The 22,033-nt window shown below is 37.9% G+C and overlaps 1 protein-coding gene across 1 annotated transcript in view; it reads right to left on the minus strand.

Annotated features, from left to right (window-relative positions):
- Positions 1 to 19,230, minus strand: part of cdk14 (cyclin dependent kinase 14) — a 205,651-nt gene extending 186,421 nt beyond the window's left edge. The window contains exons 1-2 of the mRNA XM_067602483.1: positions 18,714 to 19,230; positions 8,514 to 8,545 (exon numbers count right to left, since the gene is read on the minus strand). Of these exons, the coding sequence (XP_067458584.1) occupies positions 8,514 to 8,545; positions 18,714 to 18,807 (126 nt within the window). The 5' untranslated portion in view covers positions 18,808 to 19,230. The remainder of the gene's footprint in view (positions 1 to 8,513; positions 8,546 to 18,713) is intronic.
- Positions 19,231 to 22,033: the final 2,803 nt, after the last annotated feature.

Below are 22,033 nucleotides of genomic sequence, written 5' to 3' on the forward strand. Positions count from 1 at the left end.
AACCCACTGGCTGAAGACAAGAGCAGTATCTGGTCCAGGACAGCCACAGCTTGATTTTTTTTAAATTTCTGTAATCACTTGAAAGTAATATAGCAAAAAATTTAACCCATGCTGATGACAATACAGCAACATATTCATAATGAAATTTAAGTTTAATACAAATAGTGCCAAGTTGCAGAGGCAGTTCACTGGGCACATTGAAGCTCTTCGACTTTGGGATTGTAAGGTTTCATCTGATGTCTCAGTCAAAAATAAGCTATTCATGTGATACAGTTTCTTAAATGGGCCGTTAAATTGTATTTGGCTGTCTTGAGAATACTAATTCAAGGTGGTAAAACATGAAAAATAGACAAGGTTGAATTCGTTTGGGTCTACCTTAATCCTACTCTGAATGTAGATGAAACATTATAATTCCAGGCTCATGCCATGACAAAAACCAATGTGGGCAGCAAGAACCACGACATGGAAGCACTGCTTTTTTTGTTCTTTTTGAAAAAAAATCCACAGAGTTCACAATGATTTACATTCCCTGGAACTAATGACAGCGTTTTGCTTTCAATGGATTCTCCAAGGGCTTCCAGTAATTAAGTAACACATTCGTTGCATTAATTTTTAATCCTGACACCAAACACATGAAATTATTCAGCTCGAATTGGACTGAGAAGAGATAATGAAGTTCGAGTGTGACAAAGACAAAATGGAGAGCGACAAAGAGTCAGAGAAAAAATGGAGAGCACAAGAGAAAGAGAACAAAGATTCAAAGATGGCTAATGAGAAAATCATTACCTCAGTAACAATCATCTTCTGTCAACGAATCAAAAACCTCTAACAAAACCTGACAGTTTGGTTAAATTGAATGTTATAGACTATTTGTCTGACAGCGAATTGTTTCATGACAATAAAGTCACACAACAACACACACAAAGGCGATATGCACGGAGACAACCCTCAATAATCAAGTACCTCCATGGGCTCTTTCTGTTGAGTAAAGCACTTTTGCCAGAGATTCAGATTAAGCCAGTCAGGTTTGAGTATCTGTTTCCATTAAAGACTGAGGCAGACGGGGGGAAAGAGGCAAGGAGGCAGAGACTCAGGATGTTCTCAAATCTTTCATCCATTTGTAACGACTCACGTGGGAGCAGAGATTTCCTTCCTTGGTCAGACATTTGGGGGCAGAGCAGTGTTTTGTCAAGGGATATAACTCCTGGAACACTGAAGACACCTTATATTCACATTATTCTGACAAGCAACCTCTTGTGGCTGTGTGACTAGTGTATTTGTGTCTGATAAGCAAAGGTGAACAAGGTGTGGCATTGTTATTGCACCACAAAACCTCTCAGGGAGGAGGTTGAGGTGGGTGGATGGGCATTAACCATTAATGGCCACAGTGGAGTTTTATCATTTCCTTTACAGTACTTGAAGTACGAGCTGAGCTGAGCACAATTTTTTCAAATCAGTCAAAGGTTACAGCACAAGTCCTTTTTTTAGTCGTTTTTTTATTTTCCATGAAAACACCTATAGAATAATAGATTAGGAATTTCAGATCTTCATCATTTTTGATACACACATAGATTAGATAGAATATAGATTCAAGAAGAAAAATGATAATCTGTTGCTTTTTCTTGGTCTAGTATTGACACTGTGCAGACACTTTATATAGTGCTTCTATGCTATTTACAATATGAATACTGACACTTTCTGACACTTTCTCACCCCTCCCTTTCTCTCTCTCTCTCACTCTCACACACACACACACACACACACACACACACACACACACACACCGGCACATTGGTAATCACTTGAAGTCAAGTATGATGGTTCTCCTGGGGGGTCCTAACACACACACACCTGGAAATCTGTACAAAATGTAGCTTATATTCAACTGCATTTCAAATATCTGACTTTAAAATTCAAAACCAATGCATTTCAAATGTAATACATAAAATATTTCACAATTCAGTAGTTCAAAAACTGTATTTCATAAATAGCATTTCATGCAAATTGTAATTATGAGGAATATTTTACTTTAAACTTTAGATTACACAATTGTATAGCAATTTAATTTATCATCCATAACAGTCCCTAACAAGTCTTTGCTTGGTGACAGCTCTTTATCTGGAGTTGATGCCTCTGTTGTTTTTCTCCATGGCCAGAGAAAGGCAAGAGAGACCAGGGTGGGAAATTAACTTTTTAAAATGTGAACATCTACCAGCCACTGACAGATAAATGTTCAAATTCACCAGCCACCCAATAGTGATTCATTATTTTGTGTCTGAAATCTATCAGCCACTTTCATATTTTACCAGCATTTGGCTGGTGCTAATTTCCCACCCTGCCTTAGACACAACTTGTCTCATTTTGCAGGGCATCACATCTGCTACAACATTAAGCTGATGACCTGACAAGCTGTCCAGACTTCAACCCATTTCCTCATGTCTTCTGTCCTCTGCACTGTTGCCACTCCCACAATCTGGAGGCTCAAGAAAAAGTGTCATGATGTTCCCAATTCAATCACCTCCCGAACAGTGAATCTTTTTCGAGAATTAGCTGCATCTCACTTACAGCACCTATTCCCCTGTGCCTACCAGCAAGACTGACAGTGGCCAACTGCAACAAACCAGATATGTGAATAAAAATACACCATGCTTTATTAACCCCCTCTGTGTGTGAGTGTGTGTGTGTGTGTGTTTGTTTATTAGTGGTTGAGACACCTCAAAAAGGAACAGAGGTGAGAGGTCATTAGTTAATCAGTATACAGCCATACCCATAAACCCCACAGAAATGCATGGAAACTCATAGTCACAGAGCTACATTTCTCATCCTTTCTCCCTAAAAGTGCATCGGAAAATCTTTATTATGTTTAATTATGACTTGATTCTATCTGGTCATAAAGTGCATACATTTTTTTGAACATGTGATCACATGAACCTGTAAATCCACTAGTGGTTTTGTGAAAAATGATAAAATGAGTAACCTCATGCAACTAACAATTAAATATAGTATGATACAGAAATAGCTATATCTCAGAAACTACAATGAGTTATATCAAATGCTTGGTACCATTGATTTAGAACAACTTCAATTTCAATATGTGATACAGTGTAAATCTGATATTTAGCATAAATTAATGTTAAAAAGTTATTTTTGTGATTTTTTGCATTTTTTTTTTAAAGAAAATGAACTTTGTCTACCAATTAAGACATGATAAATATGTGAAATCCAAACTTTTGATTTGGTCATGTGTAGCCACTTCTTGACAGTTTCCACACTGTTTCCACCTCTAACAGAAAACAAATCTGTGGGGCTTTTCCTTAATATACTAAATATAGTTGTTAGTCATAAATGGTTTAACAAGTTGTATCATCTTTGTTTAATCATACACAAATAGAAATGTTAAAACAACAATTTGAGGTTTTATGAGTTACATGCTGGAACTATTACTGTGTGGTCATCACCCTGAGGCAACCAGCGGGGGCGCTGCACAACTGATGGATAAACAACATGAAGCCTATAACTCCCTCTAAAACCACAAATTAGTGGTTTTACATTTCTGTTTAGGTAAAGATTAAACAGTCGAGATACTACATGTTAATTTAGAGATGTTGGTAAGTGTTCTTCCAAACTTTAGACAGAGCCAGGCTATTTCCCCCTGCGTCCAGTCTTTATGCTAAGCTAGGCTAACCTTCTCCTGACTCCAGCTCCATACTTTACGCACAGACAAAGTAAAGTGGTGTTAATCTTCTCATCTACCTCTTGGCAAGGAAGCAAATAAGTGTGATTCGGAAATTGTCAAGCTATTTCTTTTACCATATCACACAACAGAAAAATGTGTAATTAACCACCCAGCTGTCATGCTAGTCACCCCTCTACATCATCGAGCCACCATTTCAGGTCCACCCAAAAAATCCTTAACGCAGAAATGGTGAAAAACAGTTAAACGCTCTAAACTCGACAATTCAGTACTACATAGTTCACAGTCTTTTCATGTGTTTTCAGCAATTTTCTAACATGTATAAAATGTTAAAAAGAAATCCTTTACACAGGCTTTAATCAGTTTTGTAACAGGTATGCATTTTCAAAGGCACTGACAAACAATGCTGTCCTGACAAATGTGGAAGTCAATGACATATTACCCATTTTGTCATGTAGTTTGGAAGATTTGTTGGCTTACAATTAAGTTAAATTAAGTTCCATCAAATGTGATGTCACAAGGTCAATTAACGCATATTTTTTTGTGTCATGACATCAAACCTATGCAAGAAAAGCAGGAGAAATTCTGCTTCTCCTGGTGTGTGAATGTAGGCTCTCAGTCTGACCAGCCATCTCTATGGTTTAAACAGACACATAGTTTCCTATTCACTATGATAAATGATAATCAGTTCAACAGACACAAGTGGCAAACAAGCTCTCTGTCTTTGTCTGCCTTCCTAAGACACAGGGAGGCAATGAATGTGTGCACATACACAATTACAGGCTGCTGATGTATGCACATCTCCCGTACGTTCACAAACTGTAGACCATCATTCAGTTTCTTGCAAACATCATGTTGCAGGACAGGAAGGAGTCTTTTTCTCTCTCAGATTCTTTACATTCTTTCTTAGCAGTGAGGCCCATTTATAGCAAATGACCCAAGCTAATTCCCATGGCATTGACTTCTAGAAATGGTCTGCTTCACGTTGTTTCACCACAAAAGTCCCTTCCTGAACAACAACATTGGCTATATCCTCTTATCAAAATAATCTCAGGGAACTTTACAAACAGCCATGTTGCCCAATATATGTGACGTCCATGATATCTGAGCTCTAATGTCCCTTTGCCAACAAAAATAATGACTTCTCCAAAGACCTCTCAATGGGAAAATCTTACAGTGCAGCATTCCTCATTGCCCCACCACAGCACCACACTACAGCTGAGGCTGCAGTATGAGAGCACACAGTTCTCTTCCAGCTATGGTGGATATGGGACACATGAATGCAGATGGAGCTAAAGGAGTCCTGAAGATGACAGCGATGAGACTAAATGAGACATGGATGTTAAAGATGACATAAAGAACTAATTCAGAAAGGCGTTGTTGATGTAAGGTTTATTAGAGGTTTAAGTAAATAATGCTGATAGTCCTTACTGTATTGTCAGGATTTCCATGTTTTTATTTCAGCTATTTGTGGAACATATTAAATGCCATTGTGTTACTCTGCACCTTATAATCACAGATGGGTATCAATTTGAAAGTGTTCAATATATGGGGTGCTTGCTGTTTGCTTGTGAAGTAATGCTATATTAGCATTACTACTTTAGGTAATAGCTGTTTGAACATGCTAATGTTAGAGCAGATAAACACACACTTACGCTTTTGCTTTTGTGTTTTTGGTTTTGGAAAGTCAATAAAAAAAGAAACCATCCCCTCCTACTCTTTGGATATTGAGGATCACTCTTACTGAAACCCCATGCATACCCTTACACATAGCTAAGAGTTGCAAAGCTATTATTTAGGGATAGGTGAAAAAAATCCATAAAACGCACATAAAAATCGCTATTCTTACCTCCTATGATTCTGAGTCGATTCACAGTTTCCAAAAATAGTTTTTTCTATGATATTTAATGTTATGTTGACGGAACACAACTGCAATGGCAGTGCAGCAACCGGACAGTGTACAGCACACACACGTTAGAGATATCTTGTTCATATTTAAAGAAGGTAAGCGTTTGGGCACATTTTGGATTTAATAACTTAATAATTAGCTTTGTAAGACAAAGCAGAGAGGCAGCTATCCACTGCTGAAGACAGAATGTTTATAACTCAGCGGAGCACTCCATAAAAAGCATTTAAACAGTAGTGTTGGTCAGTAAATGACACTTTCATTTCATTATTCTCATACAGGCAGATGACTCTGAGATGCTTCCCAATCAATGCAGTTAATTCTTAACTCTGACACCAACGATCTGAATCAGAATTGAATCGTGAAATTCACAAAGATTCCCACCCCTACTATGATTGGACAGTGTTTGGGGGAGGGGTTTAGCGAATTATCAATTTCCACGAAAATGAAGCATGGATGAGATCAACTCAGCCGGTTGCTGTAAGTCAACATCAAGAACTAATAACTCTTAAATGACCATATTCCTTAGATTAACAGAAAAAGTCTGCAACTGCTACCACATCGACTGAAAATGAGGTAGATGGAACAGATATCTTACCTGCTCATGAAATAACCCCCCCACAAACAAGAAAATGGCTCACATGAACACAATATCAGCCTGAATAATGATGTGTGATAAAGAGGCAATTAAGTCTAACTGTCAGGCTAGCGATGAATGTTTTGCCCTCAGTTGATTCTTGAAGAACAGCTCTGGATCTTAGCAGGTCTATCCCACAGAATTAATAAAGGAATCTACCAACCAACCACAGCAGCAACTTGTCTGTAACATCAAAACAAAGCATCCTGGTGGCTTATCACTTATTCATTAAGCAATGCCACTGCCTCTTGCAGACAATAGCTTGGAAAGGTTCCAAAAGCTTTGAAACCATGTGGTTGATTTCCATCAAGGACACTGCTTTAGGTAGCCAGCTGCAGTAGATGCAGGTTTAGCATTTGCTGAACAGTCACTGTTATTTTACCTCAAAAGACAGACTAAGCAGGATTTCCTTGTCAATACAAAACATAGCATCCCAGTACTCTCACATCTATTGACTGCCTCATCAACCAGCTCCCTACAGCAAAGCATCGACATCGATATGTTAAACAGACCAGCAGACTATCACCATCATTTCCAGGACAATAAAAATAATCGACAAATTAAAAACTGATGATCTTGTGGCAACATGTAAAGGGTGCTTACTTTAAACAGCTAAACATCACACTTGAAGCATTTAGAGCTGGGTAGTATGGCAACATATGCCTATACATTTATACTAAGGTCCTGTAATATTTCTGGTTGTATTTGACCATGGTGTTGCAATGTCCACTTTATGGAAATATTGGATTTTTATATGATTTTTGCATCAGTGTGGTGAAATACCTTGTCTTGTCAATGATTTAATTTGCTTGATTGGACATTACTCTCTGGTTATTCTATGTATAAATAGTTTCTCAATTGATTTTCCAGATTTAACCATATTGCCCATTCAAGCCTTACGAATATTTTCTCTGGAGTCTGAATCTGCTTGTCTTGCACATTGAAGCTGCAGTAATCTAATCTCATTTGATAAAAACAGTGGGTCAAATGGCTAAAGGTGTTGCTTGTAGCGACAAACCCTTCAAGAATCAGCCGACTGTGCAGTTTCCCCCCAGATCTACCAAGTGTTTTAGCGATTCTCTGCTCATAGTTTTTGTTTTGCAGCCCACAACATTACTGTTTGGTTTCAGTCTCAGCGCTCTCATCAGCTTTGTTTCCAACAGCAGCAGTCAGCTGTTTTCAGTGAAAAATCTTTGATAAGCCCATTGTGCCCTATCATATCAGCACTCAACAGCAGACAGACAAAGTTAGTGACTAGCTGGTGAACATAGTGGAGCACTTAGCAACTAAAGAGCCAGATAATTTTCTGAGGAGTCAAAAAAACAGACCAAAACAAAGCTAAAAAGAGATGAAATGTTGGACTTAAATTTATCTAGTGGCCAGAAACAGGACTATAAATTAAGCCTAATTTTGCTAAACAGGCAACTAATGCTAACACATTAGCCATAGCAACTTTACAAGGCCACTATGTCAAACGGGTGTGTGATTCTGTGGAGTTCTGCCCCTAAATGGCCAAACAAAAATGATTAAAGCAGCTTTAAGTCACAGATACCTCCTCCCAAATTTGTTATTCAATTTCTGTCCTAGATAGGAATGCTATAAAATACACACAACTATAATTTTACCCATATTTCTATCACTTTGCATGCACAAATTCAGTGCAACCGAACAGCAAATGTGCACAAATACTATCAAATTTGTTAGAGCAGTGCACTGAATAGCTCAGACCTGCATACGTGGCCTGAATTAGCTAGTTGATCTCTTGTTTGACCACACTTTAATTACAATGCATTTACATTAAGAGCAAAAATCTTTAATAAACATATTTTAAAAAAGGCGAGATTCTATCAGTTTTCACACCGGGATGTTTGGGCACAATGTTTGGAGACTGCTGTGGGACAGCTGTGAGGCAAAATCTGGAGCTCTGTGTATAGTCATGCAGAGAGAATCTGGTCGGTGCATTTGGTGGTGTCTCATTTGGCAGGCCAGAGAAGTCTTATGAAGGCGACCGACCCTGAGGGACGTCTCTAAGATGAGAGGGAAAACCACCATGCTCCACACATGAATATATTACACACCATATGCACTGAGTTACAGCAGGATTCACATCCCAAAAAAAAAATCAGCTGCAATGCAGTCCGTCCTGACAACATCTGGCCAACGAGACCTTGATGAATAATTTTAGTTAAAAATACAGCATGCAACATTGTGGTATAGCCCTGAAACTGGGCCAGTGATGTCACAAGCTCCCTAAAATTCACTTGTTTTCAACCTACCTCATCAAAGCCGCTGTCCTCTTTCTTGAAAGCTGCAAGAAGAAGAAAGGGAGAGAAAATCAGACACTGCCTGTATTGACATCTTTTGAAGAATGAACAAAATAAAAAGCCTAATGGTAGAGATGATGTGTGGCAGCGCAGCATAGAACCTTGTCACCGTGCCGAAATTTGTCAGGAATTCATTCTGTGCTCATTAAAGCAGTGCGGGTTAGGTTTAGTTTGAGCTGAAGAGGAGTTGACTATTCCTGGTGATAACTCACTTTTCTCCTGGAGTTTCATCAGAGCAGAGCAACACAAGCAGGGAAAGAGAGATTACTTACATATCCTACCCAAGTAGAAATGTTGTAAACTTTTATGGGGAAAGTCAATAATAAGTAAAAAACTTTTACAATCTCTGCTAGGGGCTAATGTCATCATATTTTAACAGCTTTTTACACTGTCGGATCAAAAATAAGATTCAACCTGGGATTATAGTAAATTTATAATCTTGTTCAGTTTTACCAAAGCTGGCTGACACATAAAAGTGTTTTTGTAATGTTGCAATCAGTTAAGGGATAGGTAGTGTTTACAACATCTTCATGTAGTTGCATTAAATCTGCTGGAAACGTTAACCTTTGCTATGGCAACGTATACTGACATTCATGACGTCACAGCCTTGACATACAGTGGTTGTGAAAAGCCTTCTTCATGAACGATGGTGCGTGGTCAAAAAACACCAGAGAAAGCTAGTAGCCTTGAGTAAAGAATATTTTATCACAGATCTGTGCTCCCACGTTGAAGAATGCATCTTCATGCTGAAAACTGATAAATATTATTGCAATGAAAAAGAATATCAATGCTTATTTTCCCAAGTGTATGTATGTTGGAATAAAAAAGTTGTGTGCTTTGGTGGGTATATGATGCTGAAATTTGACAGGACAGATGAAAATACTGAGTGTAGAAAATACTTGTATATAATGGTGAATGGTGTGAATAATAATGGTGTGACACAATGACCCTGTTTCCACCCAGACAGGTGATCTGTATGGATAATGACACAAAAGCATTCTCATTATCTTATTATCTTATTATTGTGATCTTATCTCAATATGCAAATTAGGTATGCAGAGCTGGCAGACTTGTCAATAAACATGGTCCATCTCAGGTCAAGGGAAGTTATACAGGATACTCTCAAAGGCACCTCTAAGGTGTGCAAGGAGAAGGTCACATCTGGAGACAAATGAAGGCATCCAGCTGAGCTAACTGGGCTACTGTTTGATAGCACTGGTGCTGGTTTGGCCGTTGGTTATGTGACCCTGGTCTTGCACATCATAGTGGACCCTTGAGAGCCTCCCTAAGCTGTGCTGCTGTATGGGCTCTATTTATTTTCATTTTATCAAGGAAGGACTTGTCTGTAGCTTTTTGAGGGCAGCTTGAGATTTTTTTCTTAAGAATGTCACACTGTACCATTGTTGCCAACTTTGCCACTTTCTTGCTAGATCTGGCGACTGTAAGACCCCTTTAGTGACAAAAAAAGAGACTCAGTGTCTCAGTGAATGTGCTCTCATGTGGCTGTGTCACACATTCAGTTGACAAATCATCAGACAGACAGAAATTTAAATTACGTAAACATTTCTCAAAATTTCTCTATTACATTTTCTCAAAATACGCACAGTTTATAAGTGTGATTTTATCCGTGTCTGACACTTCAGTTCCACAATCTGCACAACAGCCTTCATAAACAGTTTTTGAAATTAGAGGTAGATTTAGATGCGTATTGATGATAGGATAGCGCCTTGAAAAATAGTAATAAATAATGATAAAGCAAAGTAGAGTTTAACTTGACCTCATTTTTTTAAACTTTAATTTCTTAAAATCTTATCTATGTGTTATGTTATGATATCACAGATATGCAAATAAGTGCATGGCACAACCTAGCGACATTTAGCAATTCTTCAAGCAGGCTTTAACTACTTTCCATTAGGGATGCACGATATTATTGGCACATCATCGGTATCGGCCGATAAAAGCTCTAAAATGAAATATCGGCATCGGCCATTTCTGCCGATTATGAGAGACTGATTTGTCGCCTTCTCCAATGCCGCCTGAGTGTGCTTCCCTCAGCGGACTGTGTCACCCTGACGGTCCAGTGGAGCCTGCGGAGGAAGCACCGGGACCATCAGGGTGCAACAGTCCGTCGGGAAGCTGTTATGCTCTGCTGCACAGAAAGGAAACACTTCGATTGACAGGATGTACCACTCTGTTTGGAAAAAAACGTATTTTTGATTTAAAACAGCAGTTGGCAAACAGCGTATTAGGTGCATTACCGCCACCTTCTGCTCCAGAGTGTGGACCAGAGATTAAATCCTGCACATTAATCCTGTCTGTCTAATAAACTCAAAGAAAACTCTACTGCTCCTCCCACTTGGCAGGTTCATTAAAGTTTTAATGCTGAGCTGCTGAACTCCAGTCTTCCTAAATTCTTTCTTCATATATTGTCTTTCTTGATCATACTTAGTACAATCTATGCTTGCATGCATAATAACCTCCTCAGCCAGCTGGAAAAAAAAGTGCATATATCGGTATCCGCATCGGTAATGGGCCACAATGAGTTGGAAATATCAGCATATCAGATATCGGCAAAAAATCCAATATCGTGCATCCCTACTTTCCATTGAAAATAGTTGGGAAAACTGAACTGTAAAGATGTCATTTACATCTGGCTAAGATTTGACCACGATGTGTGTGACATTCAAATTGCTATGTATCATGCATGCATTAACATGTGCATAAATATGTGTTTTTCCTTATCCAGATAAGATATTCAGATTCAGATTACAAGTTAACCAAGTGTAAATGGGTTATTTAGACAGACATACATAGAGAGGTCATCTGGCAAGAATCAGGGTGAAACAACACTAAAACCAGTGGAGTGGGTAATGGCCAAATACAGAGAACAAATAGAGCTGGAGGTCAAGCTGAACACACTTAACTGAAATAGGATGCCAAAGTCTGGCAGTTTTAGGCCATTTATAGCCATTCCAAACCCAGGGTAGCTATACATCTCCATTTAATGTGGTTCCTAGGATTTTCCCCACATAAAGGTGTATTATCATCTTCCATAAAATGACATCACAATTGTTCTTTATGAAACAGTCAGGGAACAACTTTCAGATTTCATGAATGTATAAAATGTTGCATCCTACTGTAGGGAGAACAGACTGTAAAAATTAGAGATGCAAAATATGCATGATTTCTGAATCCTCCCAGAAGTACAAGTGAATAAAACACCATTGAATTATTTGTTCCTTATGCATACACAATGACAATGCATTACATTTCTCACATTAATTGCTGGGGAAGACAATATTGCATTTGACTTCAATACTCTTCATACTTATGAAGAGGGGGAGTAAACAACACTGCATCCTGCTTGTTTGTGCAGCTTTGATTTGTGAATCTCTCTCTCATAACACAACAGGCTTACAGAGAGTATCAATAGGCAATTTTTCAGTTATTAATTCCTCATGATGATTATGTTGTCTAATGAGAAAGGCGGTACAGATGGCTAAAAGACAGAGTACTCTGGGGACTGCTTTCTGGTAAAATGACTTATTTATGTCAGACTGAGTGTTTGGAAGCATTGTCAGCTCAGTCACTGAGCCGTTAAACTGCTGCTTCCTTCTCCTCTGAGGGTCAGTACACACACACACACACACACACACACACACACACACACAGTCCCCAAAGACTAGCCAGACACTCCAGACAGCATCATCACAGCCACAATCCACCCTCAATACAATGGATTTCTCTGCAGGTGGACAAAGCTTCTGCACTGGCTGAGTAAAATTTAGTGCAAACAGGACAGGAAAGCATAGTTAGATATCAGTACACTGTAAAATATGCCAAACGTTGGCTGAGTGTATAGTCAAGTTGAATATTTGTAATTGAAATAATCTTTGTATTTTGTTAAATGTTACCTTAAAAAAATATTTTTCCCTTTTTGTATGGCTGAACGATTTGAGAAAATTTGTTTAACTGTTTTGACCTATTACAATTTTAATTGTGAATATTGTCTATAAATTAAACTCCAGGCCTGTAATTGTGGTCTACATAGTTTTAAACAACCACCATCACAAATGTATCCTGTTTCTCTTGATGTTGAGGTCCTCTCAGGTTACCAGTCAGAGAAAAATCATTTAAGTAAACTAAGCTAGTTTTCTGCAATAGTAAAATTTAGCTTAACTGTATAACATTAAAGTGCCATTATATTTAATGATAGCAGCTACAACTCCAACAACTAAACTAAGTCATGTCTGACAATCTACTGATGACTGCTAATGATACAAATTGACAGTTTATAACACTTTAAGCTAACGTTAACGTTAGCTTCTCAGACTGACACAGCCCTGAATCCTGGAGGTCCAGTGTCTGTGATTTTATGGTGATTTGCCTAAAACAGTAATAATATGTGCTTAGAAGTTTAATTTTAAGGATACAATTAGCTCAGCTTAGTTTAGCGCAATTATTGGAAACAGGGAAACAGCTAGCCTGACTCTGTCCAAAGTTAAAAAAATATCTATCTGCTTTTCAGCTAGAGCTGCAATGAGTAGTCCATTAATTGATTAGTCAATCAGCAGAAAATTAAAGTGTATCTTTGTCTTTAGGAAATTTCACATTAACATGTTACAAATAACGTGCAAAAAATAATGTGCTTTGACTACAATATGGCTATCAAGTATGACTTTGTGAATGTTATATGAATCAAAAGATACTTGGAAAACTTTCAAGAAAAACATCAAGTAAAGATGTCTTGGTGGTGCGGCAGAACCGTCTTTAGAGCACATAAGGACTGAATAATATGTATCGGTCAAAACATTCAGATTTTGATGCTCTGAGAAGCTGTCAGAGCATCTTGTTCACTGTAAATAAACTTTATACTATATTTATTCCCAGAGTGCTTATTAAAAAGAACAGAACTGATTTCTGAAAGAAATGATAAGAGGGAGACATAACATAATACACAGAGGGAAAAGAAGACTGTTTTGTCCACACTGTAGAAAAAAAGACCCTGGTACTTTTGTCTTAAAACCCATAACACCTCATTACCGCTTCTGTTGCTTTTCATACAGCATCTCTCACTTGAAGAAATTTGCCTTTTGATCAAAGTTGTGAGGAAAACATTAAGAACCCAAATCTGTCTCCCATACAGAGAGTTTATCCACGAAGGTGTTTTCATTTACAGTTCAACATCAGGGATATAGTGAAAGATAAATCCATGTAAAGTCATAAACCAAATGTTTCATCTGCTGAATAGAGGAAGAACCTAAATCTTTAAGAGATATTTTTAGCTGATATAATATTAGATGCATTTAACCTTTAACCTTCAGGAACGCCATGCTCCACACCCACACAGTCAGACTACATCCACACTAATTTGATGTAAAATCCTTTTCAGGTCGCCTTTGTAAGGATCTACATCCGCACATGATTTAGTTGCTCTCATTTACATATTTTTCAGCTTCTGTTGTAATTTGAGCATGGTTCATAAATTAACTTGGCACTCCTGCGCTGCTACGTACGCTGATCAAATCCCTTATTCATGATCATGAAGGCTTCAGACAAAATGAACATAAATACAGCTTAATGACGACATCTCTATCAAGAAATTTCAAAGGTGTGACCACAGAGAGCCTCTGACCGGGCTTACTTTATAGTTTCCCAAAAGCTCTGTTTAACCTGTTTACACTAAAATGCAAGACTGAGGATAGGTTCACACTTTTCAAGTCATAAACTGTGCTCTCATATCAAATGTACATTGAAACAGTTATTAGATTGTAATCATTTTTCTTCTCCATACTGGCTACCATCACTTCACAATGTGACTTCACCGTAGAGTTTAGCTGCAGCTAAAATGAGTGTTGCTTGATGGGACTGACAAAAAGTAGTCCTATCAAAGCCAAGAAACCACCCAATCATCACAAAAGTAGCCCAGTTTAAAAGTTTCATTTACAAAAGGGTTTTTTATGTAAATATGTTACATTAAACATTAAAAGTTTTCACTCATCTCATATGAACAGATGTTACAAGTATTTTATCACAGAACTATGACAGAATAATAATTGAAAAAGTTTCAACTTGGTTGTAATAGACTGAAATTTAAATTTGATATATTTGGTTTTGACGGTCATCATCATCTGAACTCAGTGCAGTGTCACTCTCAATCTACTCAGATGAGAGGAGGGGCCAATTTATTGAAATGTGGCGTCACTTTTCATCTGTGAAAACCTCTCAAATGGTACAAGAAGTTATTATCACAACCCACGGAAAACATTTTTTACGCAACCAATTAAATAAAAAGTCACCTAGTTGGGTGGAAAACCACCTAATCTGGCAATACTGTGCTTCACATGTCACATTTACATTAAAAAAGTAGGTATCTTCCAAAGTTATGGTCTTTTCTGTTTTATCCCTCTGCTGCAGCTCAGAAGGGAAACGCTGTGTGGGAAACATATTTTCATACAGTACAAGGCTAATGTTAGCTTTATAGAATGTATTTTTGCACAAAATGAGGACTGTGGATTTTATCCCACATCACCTCCACTGTGCTGGCCAGTAACGACAAGAGGAACAATCCCAGCATCCCATAACTCTTTCAACACACATATGGCATTTGAGTGTTGTATCAAAGAAGACTTGAAAAAAATCAGAAACTATCCTTTTAATCACACATTCCCTCCTCAGAGCTGCAGCCGCACTCTGATCTGTTGGCCACTGAGCAGCTCCACAGGAGCAGTCGGGGGTTAATTGACTTGCTCAAGGGCACCTCGACGGCAGTAATGAGGGAGGGAGAACAAGCTCTGTTAATTGTCCTCCCTGCGTAGATTTATCCTGCTGGATCAGGACATGACTATTACACTCTCAACGAGGCTAAAAAGAAACTTTTTGATTTTTATCATTAAAAATGTTGTTTTTGCAAAATCATAGTTTTTAATGAATGCTCAATGAAAACAAGCAGTGTAGACATTTCCTGTTTGTTTACACCTATAGCACATCTGTCTGTCCTGGGAGAGGGATCTTCCTCTGTTGCTCTTCCTGAGGTTTCTTCCATTTTTTTCCCTGTTAAAAGGTTTTTTTTAGAGTTTTTCCTTATTCAAATCAAAGGTCTGAGGACAGGGGATGTTGTATTTCTGTACAGATTGTAAAGAAAAATTTGTGATTAGTGATATTGAGCTATTCAAATAAAATTGACTTGACTTGCAGAAAGTGTCACAGATTTGTTTGATTTGTTATATTTTTAATTACAAAAAAAATGCATTAAAGAGGGTTCGAGATGTTCAATCATTTCCATTTAAATCCATCTGCGGTTTCCTCCATGAACCTGAAAACCCAACATGTGGTACTCACATTCACCTGCCTGACAAACTGACAGCTCTTTAATGGCTGAGCTCATGAAGACCAAAGAGGACCAAACCAGTTCAGAAAAGCTTGACAGACCCCGCGTCAGTCCATTAAACAGGTTTGAAGCTATTAAAATGAAAATATCCACAATGCATTATGCTGGTCGCTGCCATAATTTGACATGTGATGCGGCCCTGCCCACAGGGACCGGTAGGATCAACACTGTTCCAAGGACATAAACAATAAAGCTGGGTTTTGAATGTGTTTTTTTTAAAGCATCCGTAAAGCAGAGCGAGAGCCTGATCAATGCTCAGATGTGTTGATTTAGATGGGAGGAAGGATGGCCAATAGGAGATGAGCGTCAGCACAGCACAAAAGTCAATGCCAATCTTTTTTTTTCTCGCACAACATCGACCCAAACTCACTTCTGTTCATGTCTCATCTTTTCTTATAGGCCACATCCTGCTATTCATTCTCTACACAAACTGCTTCAAAGGCCCCTGAACCCTGTGAAGATCCCTGGCAAGGCACTGAATGTGTATGTGTGTGTGTGTGTGTGTGTGTGTGTGTGTGCGTGCAGCAGGATGTGTGTATGAGAGAAAAAAAGGGAAAGATGAAATGAGATATGATGGGTCCACCTTGACAACCAGTGGTGTGATTGTGTTTGTGTGTGTGATGATTTTTGTTCACAGAGTCACATAAGAGGTTTCTATAGCAGCAGCATCCATTATAAGAGAGGAACTACATTAAAAACTCTGAGTGAAAAGATGATGCAGCAACTTATTGTTAAGGCTGCATATCTGATTTCAGCTTATCTTGGTTTCAGCATATGGGTGGCAATATGTGTGTGATATATGTGAAAAACAATCAGACTATTTTGATAATCAAATGATCATTTTTGTAATTCATCATGCAAAAATGACAAATATTCTCTAGTGTCAGTTTCCCCAATGTGAAGATTTGCTGCTTTTCTTTGTCATATGTGACAAAAGATTTAAAAAGGAAATAATCTACAGGTTAATCAATAATGAACATAATCATTAACCCTAAATGTGTTTAAGTTCATTTAGAAACAGTGTCACTATTTAGTTAGTTTGCCCACCAGAAAGAAGTGAAATGTTTATTTTTACACTGTAAAATGTCCCACTCTGTTCCTGTTGGTCACAATAAATAACTCTAAATCTAAATCCTTATCATCAGTGTTTATATTATGTTTTGTATTTTATTACTATATCATATTATTATCGTATAGTAAAAACCAAATATTTGCTGATATAACATTATGAGCTTTTATGAAACCCCTGCATACTGATATCTTCCTTGTCAAATCATTGTTAAGTGTATCTTCTCTACAGTTGAGTTCACAGTTTTTCTTACATATATTGACTGAAAAGTTGCATTTATTATAAGTATGAATTTATTGCAAGATCCAGCACATCTTTTACCTGAGACTGGAACTGAATGAAGATGCCTGACAATGATGATGACTACAGCATGTACACCTATAATGATGACTAGAGTCAAACCAGAGGATCTGCTGATGTCATAGATGTATAAAATATCTGTATGCGTATCAAGGTATACTGTAAATAACAAGAAATGTCATTTAGAAACAATGTCTCTATTACACAATTTGTCCACCAGAGAGCACTGACAAGTTGATTTTTACACTGTAAAAAAACAAATTATTTCATAACCAAATTTAAGGGGTCCCTTTCAAATATGTTTGTTGGGCTACATGCTTATGTTAAAAAAACAACAATTAGTCCAATAATCAATTAGCCAGTCGACTGGTTGATTAATAAGCAACTATTTTGATATTAGATTAATTGCTTACAGCAGTTTTCTTTGAAAAATGATGTAAGCAATTAATTTTTCAAAGAAAACTGCTGAACATTCTCAAGTTTTTAGTTTCTCAAATGTGAGAATTGACTGTGTCCTTTGTCTTATGTGACAGTAAATTGAATATTTTGGAGTATTGTTCAAACATACAAAACAAACAGGTTGAGGACGTCATCTGGATTAAATGAATAATTCAAATGTCAACTTTCTGACATTTTGGAGACCAAATGATTCAGTGAGAAAATTGTTCTTTGCAGCATTGATACAACATCAACCAATATCTCATTGATATTATTGATATTGATATATACTGATATATAGTATCTTCCCCAGAAATCCAGTATGGGTTGGTTCAGTTAAGGTTTGGGTCTCCATGGTTTCATCTTCTTTACTTCATCAGCTGAGTTTATATGAGCAACAATTATTACATGTGACAGGAAACTGGTCTTCATTTTCCTACAAATAAGTTTTTTTTATAAATAATGTATTGCGAGATCTACACCGCAGATTGGAAGTGAATGGGAAAATAGATGATGACGATGATGATGTGGATGATGATGATACTGATGACTATGCAAACCTAGAATAAACTGCTTTATATTTCATGTAAAACTGAATTGGGCAAACAACAACAAATTCAACAGCAGATTTTCATGAAAACATTCCATGTTTCTTCACAGTCTCCACAGCTCCTTCTAAACTTGACACTGCTCACTATGAGTTTGCCTCGTAAGAATTCTGTAAGCCCACAAAAAGAGAAGTTAACTACATAAAAGGAAATGAGGATGGGCCAGGTTTGTGGCTTTTCCATGGCTGCTAACCCCAACTGTGACCAGACATCACCTCAGTAGGAAGCAGCAGCCTGTACTGTTGCTGCTGCTGCTGTTGCTGCTGCTGGAGACATTTTTCAACTCAGATTTTTCACAAAGGGCTGGAAAATGGGTTGGAAAATGGAAAACAAGTCCGCTTACTCACCGATACTTCTGAAACTCTCGGACAAAGTTCTCCTCAACTTTTTCATTTTTCCGATTTTCTCCGCGGGTTGGGAGGCTGGCATCAGGTCGCACATTTTTTTTCTCAACCGACTTTTGCAGCGGACTGTCAGCGGACTGTCTGAGGTTTGAAGCGGGGAAAGAAGACCGGTGTTCAGTCAGCCCTGCGGGGCTTCTTCAGCCCAGCTGCAGCACGCTGGCAAACACAGGAAACGGAGCCTCAACGGCTTTCACTTCTCTCATCAACTAGTAACAACAATTGCCTTCTTGAGATTTTCTCAAGAATGCAACTACATTTCCAAAGAGGCAATAAAAGTCCGCGCTGAAGCAGAGGCATCCACACTGGAAACCGCGCGTAATTTGATGCGCCTTTTTGGTGCGTCTTTTTTTGGTTAGATCTTAAAAACGAGATCTAGCTCTGACTTCTTTCTTTCTTTTCCTCAGCGTCCCAGTCGCTCCCTGCTCCACCGCAATCTAGATGTCATTTTTGGGATTCTCTCTCTGGTTTCGACCCGAAACCCCGCCCTGGATGCGGGGATTGGAGGACTCCCGGGAAGCACCGCGTTTCTATTTGTCCCGGAGACTGGCAGTCAAAGAGCCAGCGCCGCCCTGTAATGTGTTGCAGGAGGAGGAATATTTTTCATGGGGGGGTGGGTGTTGGAAGGGGGGGGGGACCAGATTCTTGTCAGCCTCCTGTTTGAGATTGCTGCCCTCTGCAAGACCCGGTCATTGTGTGCAGGCTGAGGTTGTACACAAACATCAGCATCATCAGCGTTATTTACTGCTTTCAACTCGGAATATCACAGTTGATCGTTTAGACTCAAGCGCATCAAACAACAGAGTCCAGATTTAATCTGGTAGTTTTTATTATCATAATGGAGAGAAATTATCACGCAAAATCATCAACAGAAATCTCTGTGGAGTTTGGTGGTGTTTACTACCAAGATTCAATTATCCTAATCCACTTCCTTTCTCGTGCACTGGGAGAGAATATTTAGATATTATAGCCATGCAAATAACTTGAAATCATCATTATGACACCTCAGCACCATTCTTGGTTTTCTCCTAATTATGCACAGAATTATAATCTCTTTAAAAAGAACTATTTTGTCTTGTCTCCCCCTTTTTTTTTTGCAAAAACTCAGTGCAGACAGTTATTTAATGATAATATTCAGCAGCCCATTTCTGCCACAGAAATATCATATTTTGTCAGTTAACTTACAATAGTATATAGTTGGGATTAAACAGAGCTTTGGGATTAAAGCCATCAGAGCTATCCAAACCCTGCATCAATAATCTAAATCCTGCAGCAGCGAGCCTATGAGCTCCATTCTGCTTCTGTCATGTGTCTTTATGCTGGCTGGCATCTCCAATTTGATCATGTCTGTACTGCAGTCACCACAGCAGCTGCATGAGTAATTCAGAGGCATCAATAGAACAATGGTGTAGTAGAGTAAAGCAGAACATGTCTCAGGGTTTGGAGCTGGTCCTGGGAGCATCTCTGGAATGCAGAGGGCTGAAATGTTTTCATACTGCTGCCTAATTACTTTGACTGGAGCACCGGTATAATTGAGATAAATGTACAGCTACATTAGTTTGAAGTGGTCCTTAATTACAGTGCGTTTGTTAATGATGCATGCACACATTTTACACATACTGAACAGCACACCTCTACAGTCTAGTAAAATGTATATCCCTGGTATGAAACATAGCTTTATCTAAATGTATAAAAAGAGTCTTTAAAAAACTAATAAAGGTCCGAGCTATGGTGCTTATGTTAAGATGCTAAAATGTTAAAAAGTTGTTTTTTGGAAAAAAAAAAAAAAAAAGATTGGAGTTTCTGTGCATGTTAAAGGTAACTTTGCACAATGGTGGCACCAGGTGGCAGTGAGGTAACTGAATGTGAAAGATTTCACAGCCAGGTAATATGAGGAGCAGCTCCTCTGATACTGTAACTACACCCTAGAGGCTGTTTGTAGACATGAAGCAATCAAGGAGAAGAGCATCTTCACTATTGGACACAAATGTTGAAAACATCATGCATATTTAACTGATTTCCTTGACTGGTGTCCAGACACATCTTGATATGCATTGTGTTCATCTGAGCAATTATTTATGGTCATGACTGCGAGTTATAGACCCTCTTTTTAACCCCAATGTTGTGTTTGTTATCCTGCAGACAGCTTCATTCCTTTCATTTTATAATGCACTTTCTCTATATTTGGAATATAGAGTATATGCAAAAATGTATGGATGTGTGTGTGCTTACTGATGATTGGGTGTTGTGAGTCCCCGTGCAGGTCAGTGAGGATTCATTCTATTTGGATTTCTGTTATTTGTGTTTTATGGTGTCCATTTCTTTTTCTACATATTAGGTTTAAATGAGGTCAGGAGAAAAGAAAAAGATTTTCTGAAGGGAAGTGTGATGCACAGGTGGAGGCTTGAGCATTAGTGGCAGAAGAAGTATTCAGAGTAGTAATACATACCATACTGCATGCTAAAATATTTAGACACCTGCTGTAAAATACCTACAGTATTTTAAATACCTATTGCAAGTAAGTCCTTGAAAATCTTACTTGAGTAAACGTGAACAAGTATTAACAGCACAATGTAAAGACTGTCAGTGTGGTTTTTGTATTATCTTAACACTGAATTGTTTGACTAATGCATTCAAATTTTAGCAGCATTTTACAGTTGTAGCTGGTGGAGTTCATTTTAACTGTTGGTAGCTTTATTTTATCTATCCTTTAATTTAATACTAATTTCTTGAGAAATTTTGGGGTAATTTGCAGGTGTTTAACAGTTCATTTGTAGTACAGTGAGGGTGGTACAATTTGTTATAAATTAGGGTTATGGTTAGGGTTAGGGTTGAGTTGGTTTAGTTGGGAAGTGCTGATTCATTACATTTGGGTTCACATGTAGGTCATACCTGATAAATTAGACTCTTAACAAGTCTTTTACTGACAGAAAATAGTTTTCAGTGTTTAGTTTTGTGTGTCAAATGATATATGAGCATATTCATTTGTTTCTTAATAACGCTATATACTACCAAATTACATAACGCTTTTAAAGAAATGTCCTAAGAATTAACAGTTACACATCAATCAATCAATCACTCAAAGTAACAATGACTTAACTTTGATGTTTTACATTATTATGAGGGAACACAGCACACAGAAAATGAACAGGAACAAGTGGAAATATTCATCAGAGTTGACAGTAAACCTCAATGATGGATTTATAGAAAATGGAAGTTTGTAATGGCTGTTATCAGCATCATGTGCATTTTGCTCAACAAGCTGT

This window comes from Thunnus thynnus, chromosome 10, assembly GCF_963924715.1.
Source record: "Thunnus thynnus chromosome 10, fThuThy2.1, whole genome shotgun sequence".
In the NCBI taxonomy this organism is placed as follows: domain Eukaryota; kingdom Metazoa; phylum Chordata; class Actinopteri; order Scombriformes; family Scombridae; genus Thunnus; species Thunnus thynnus.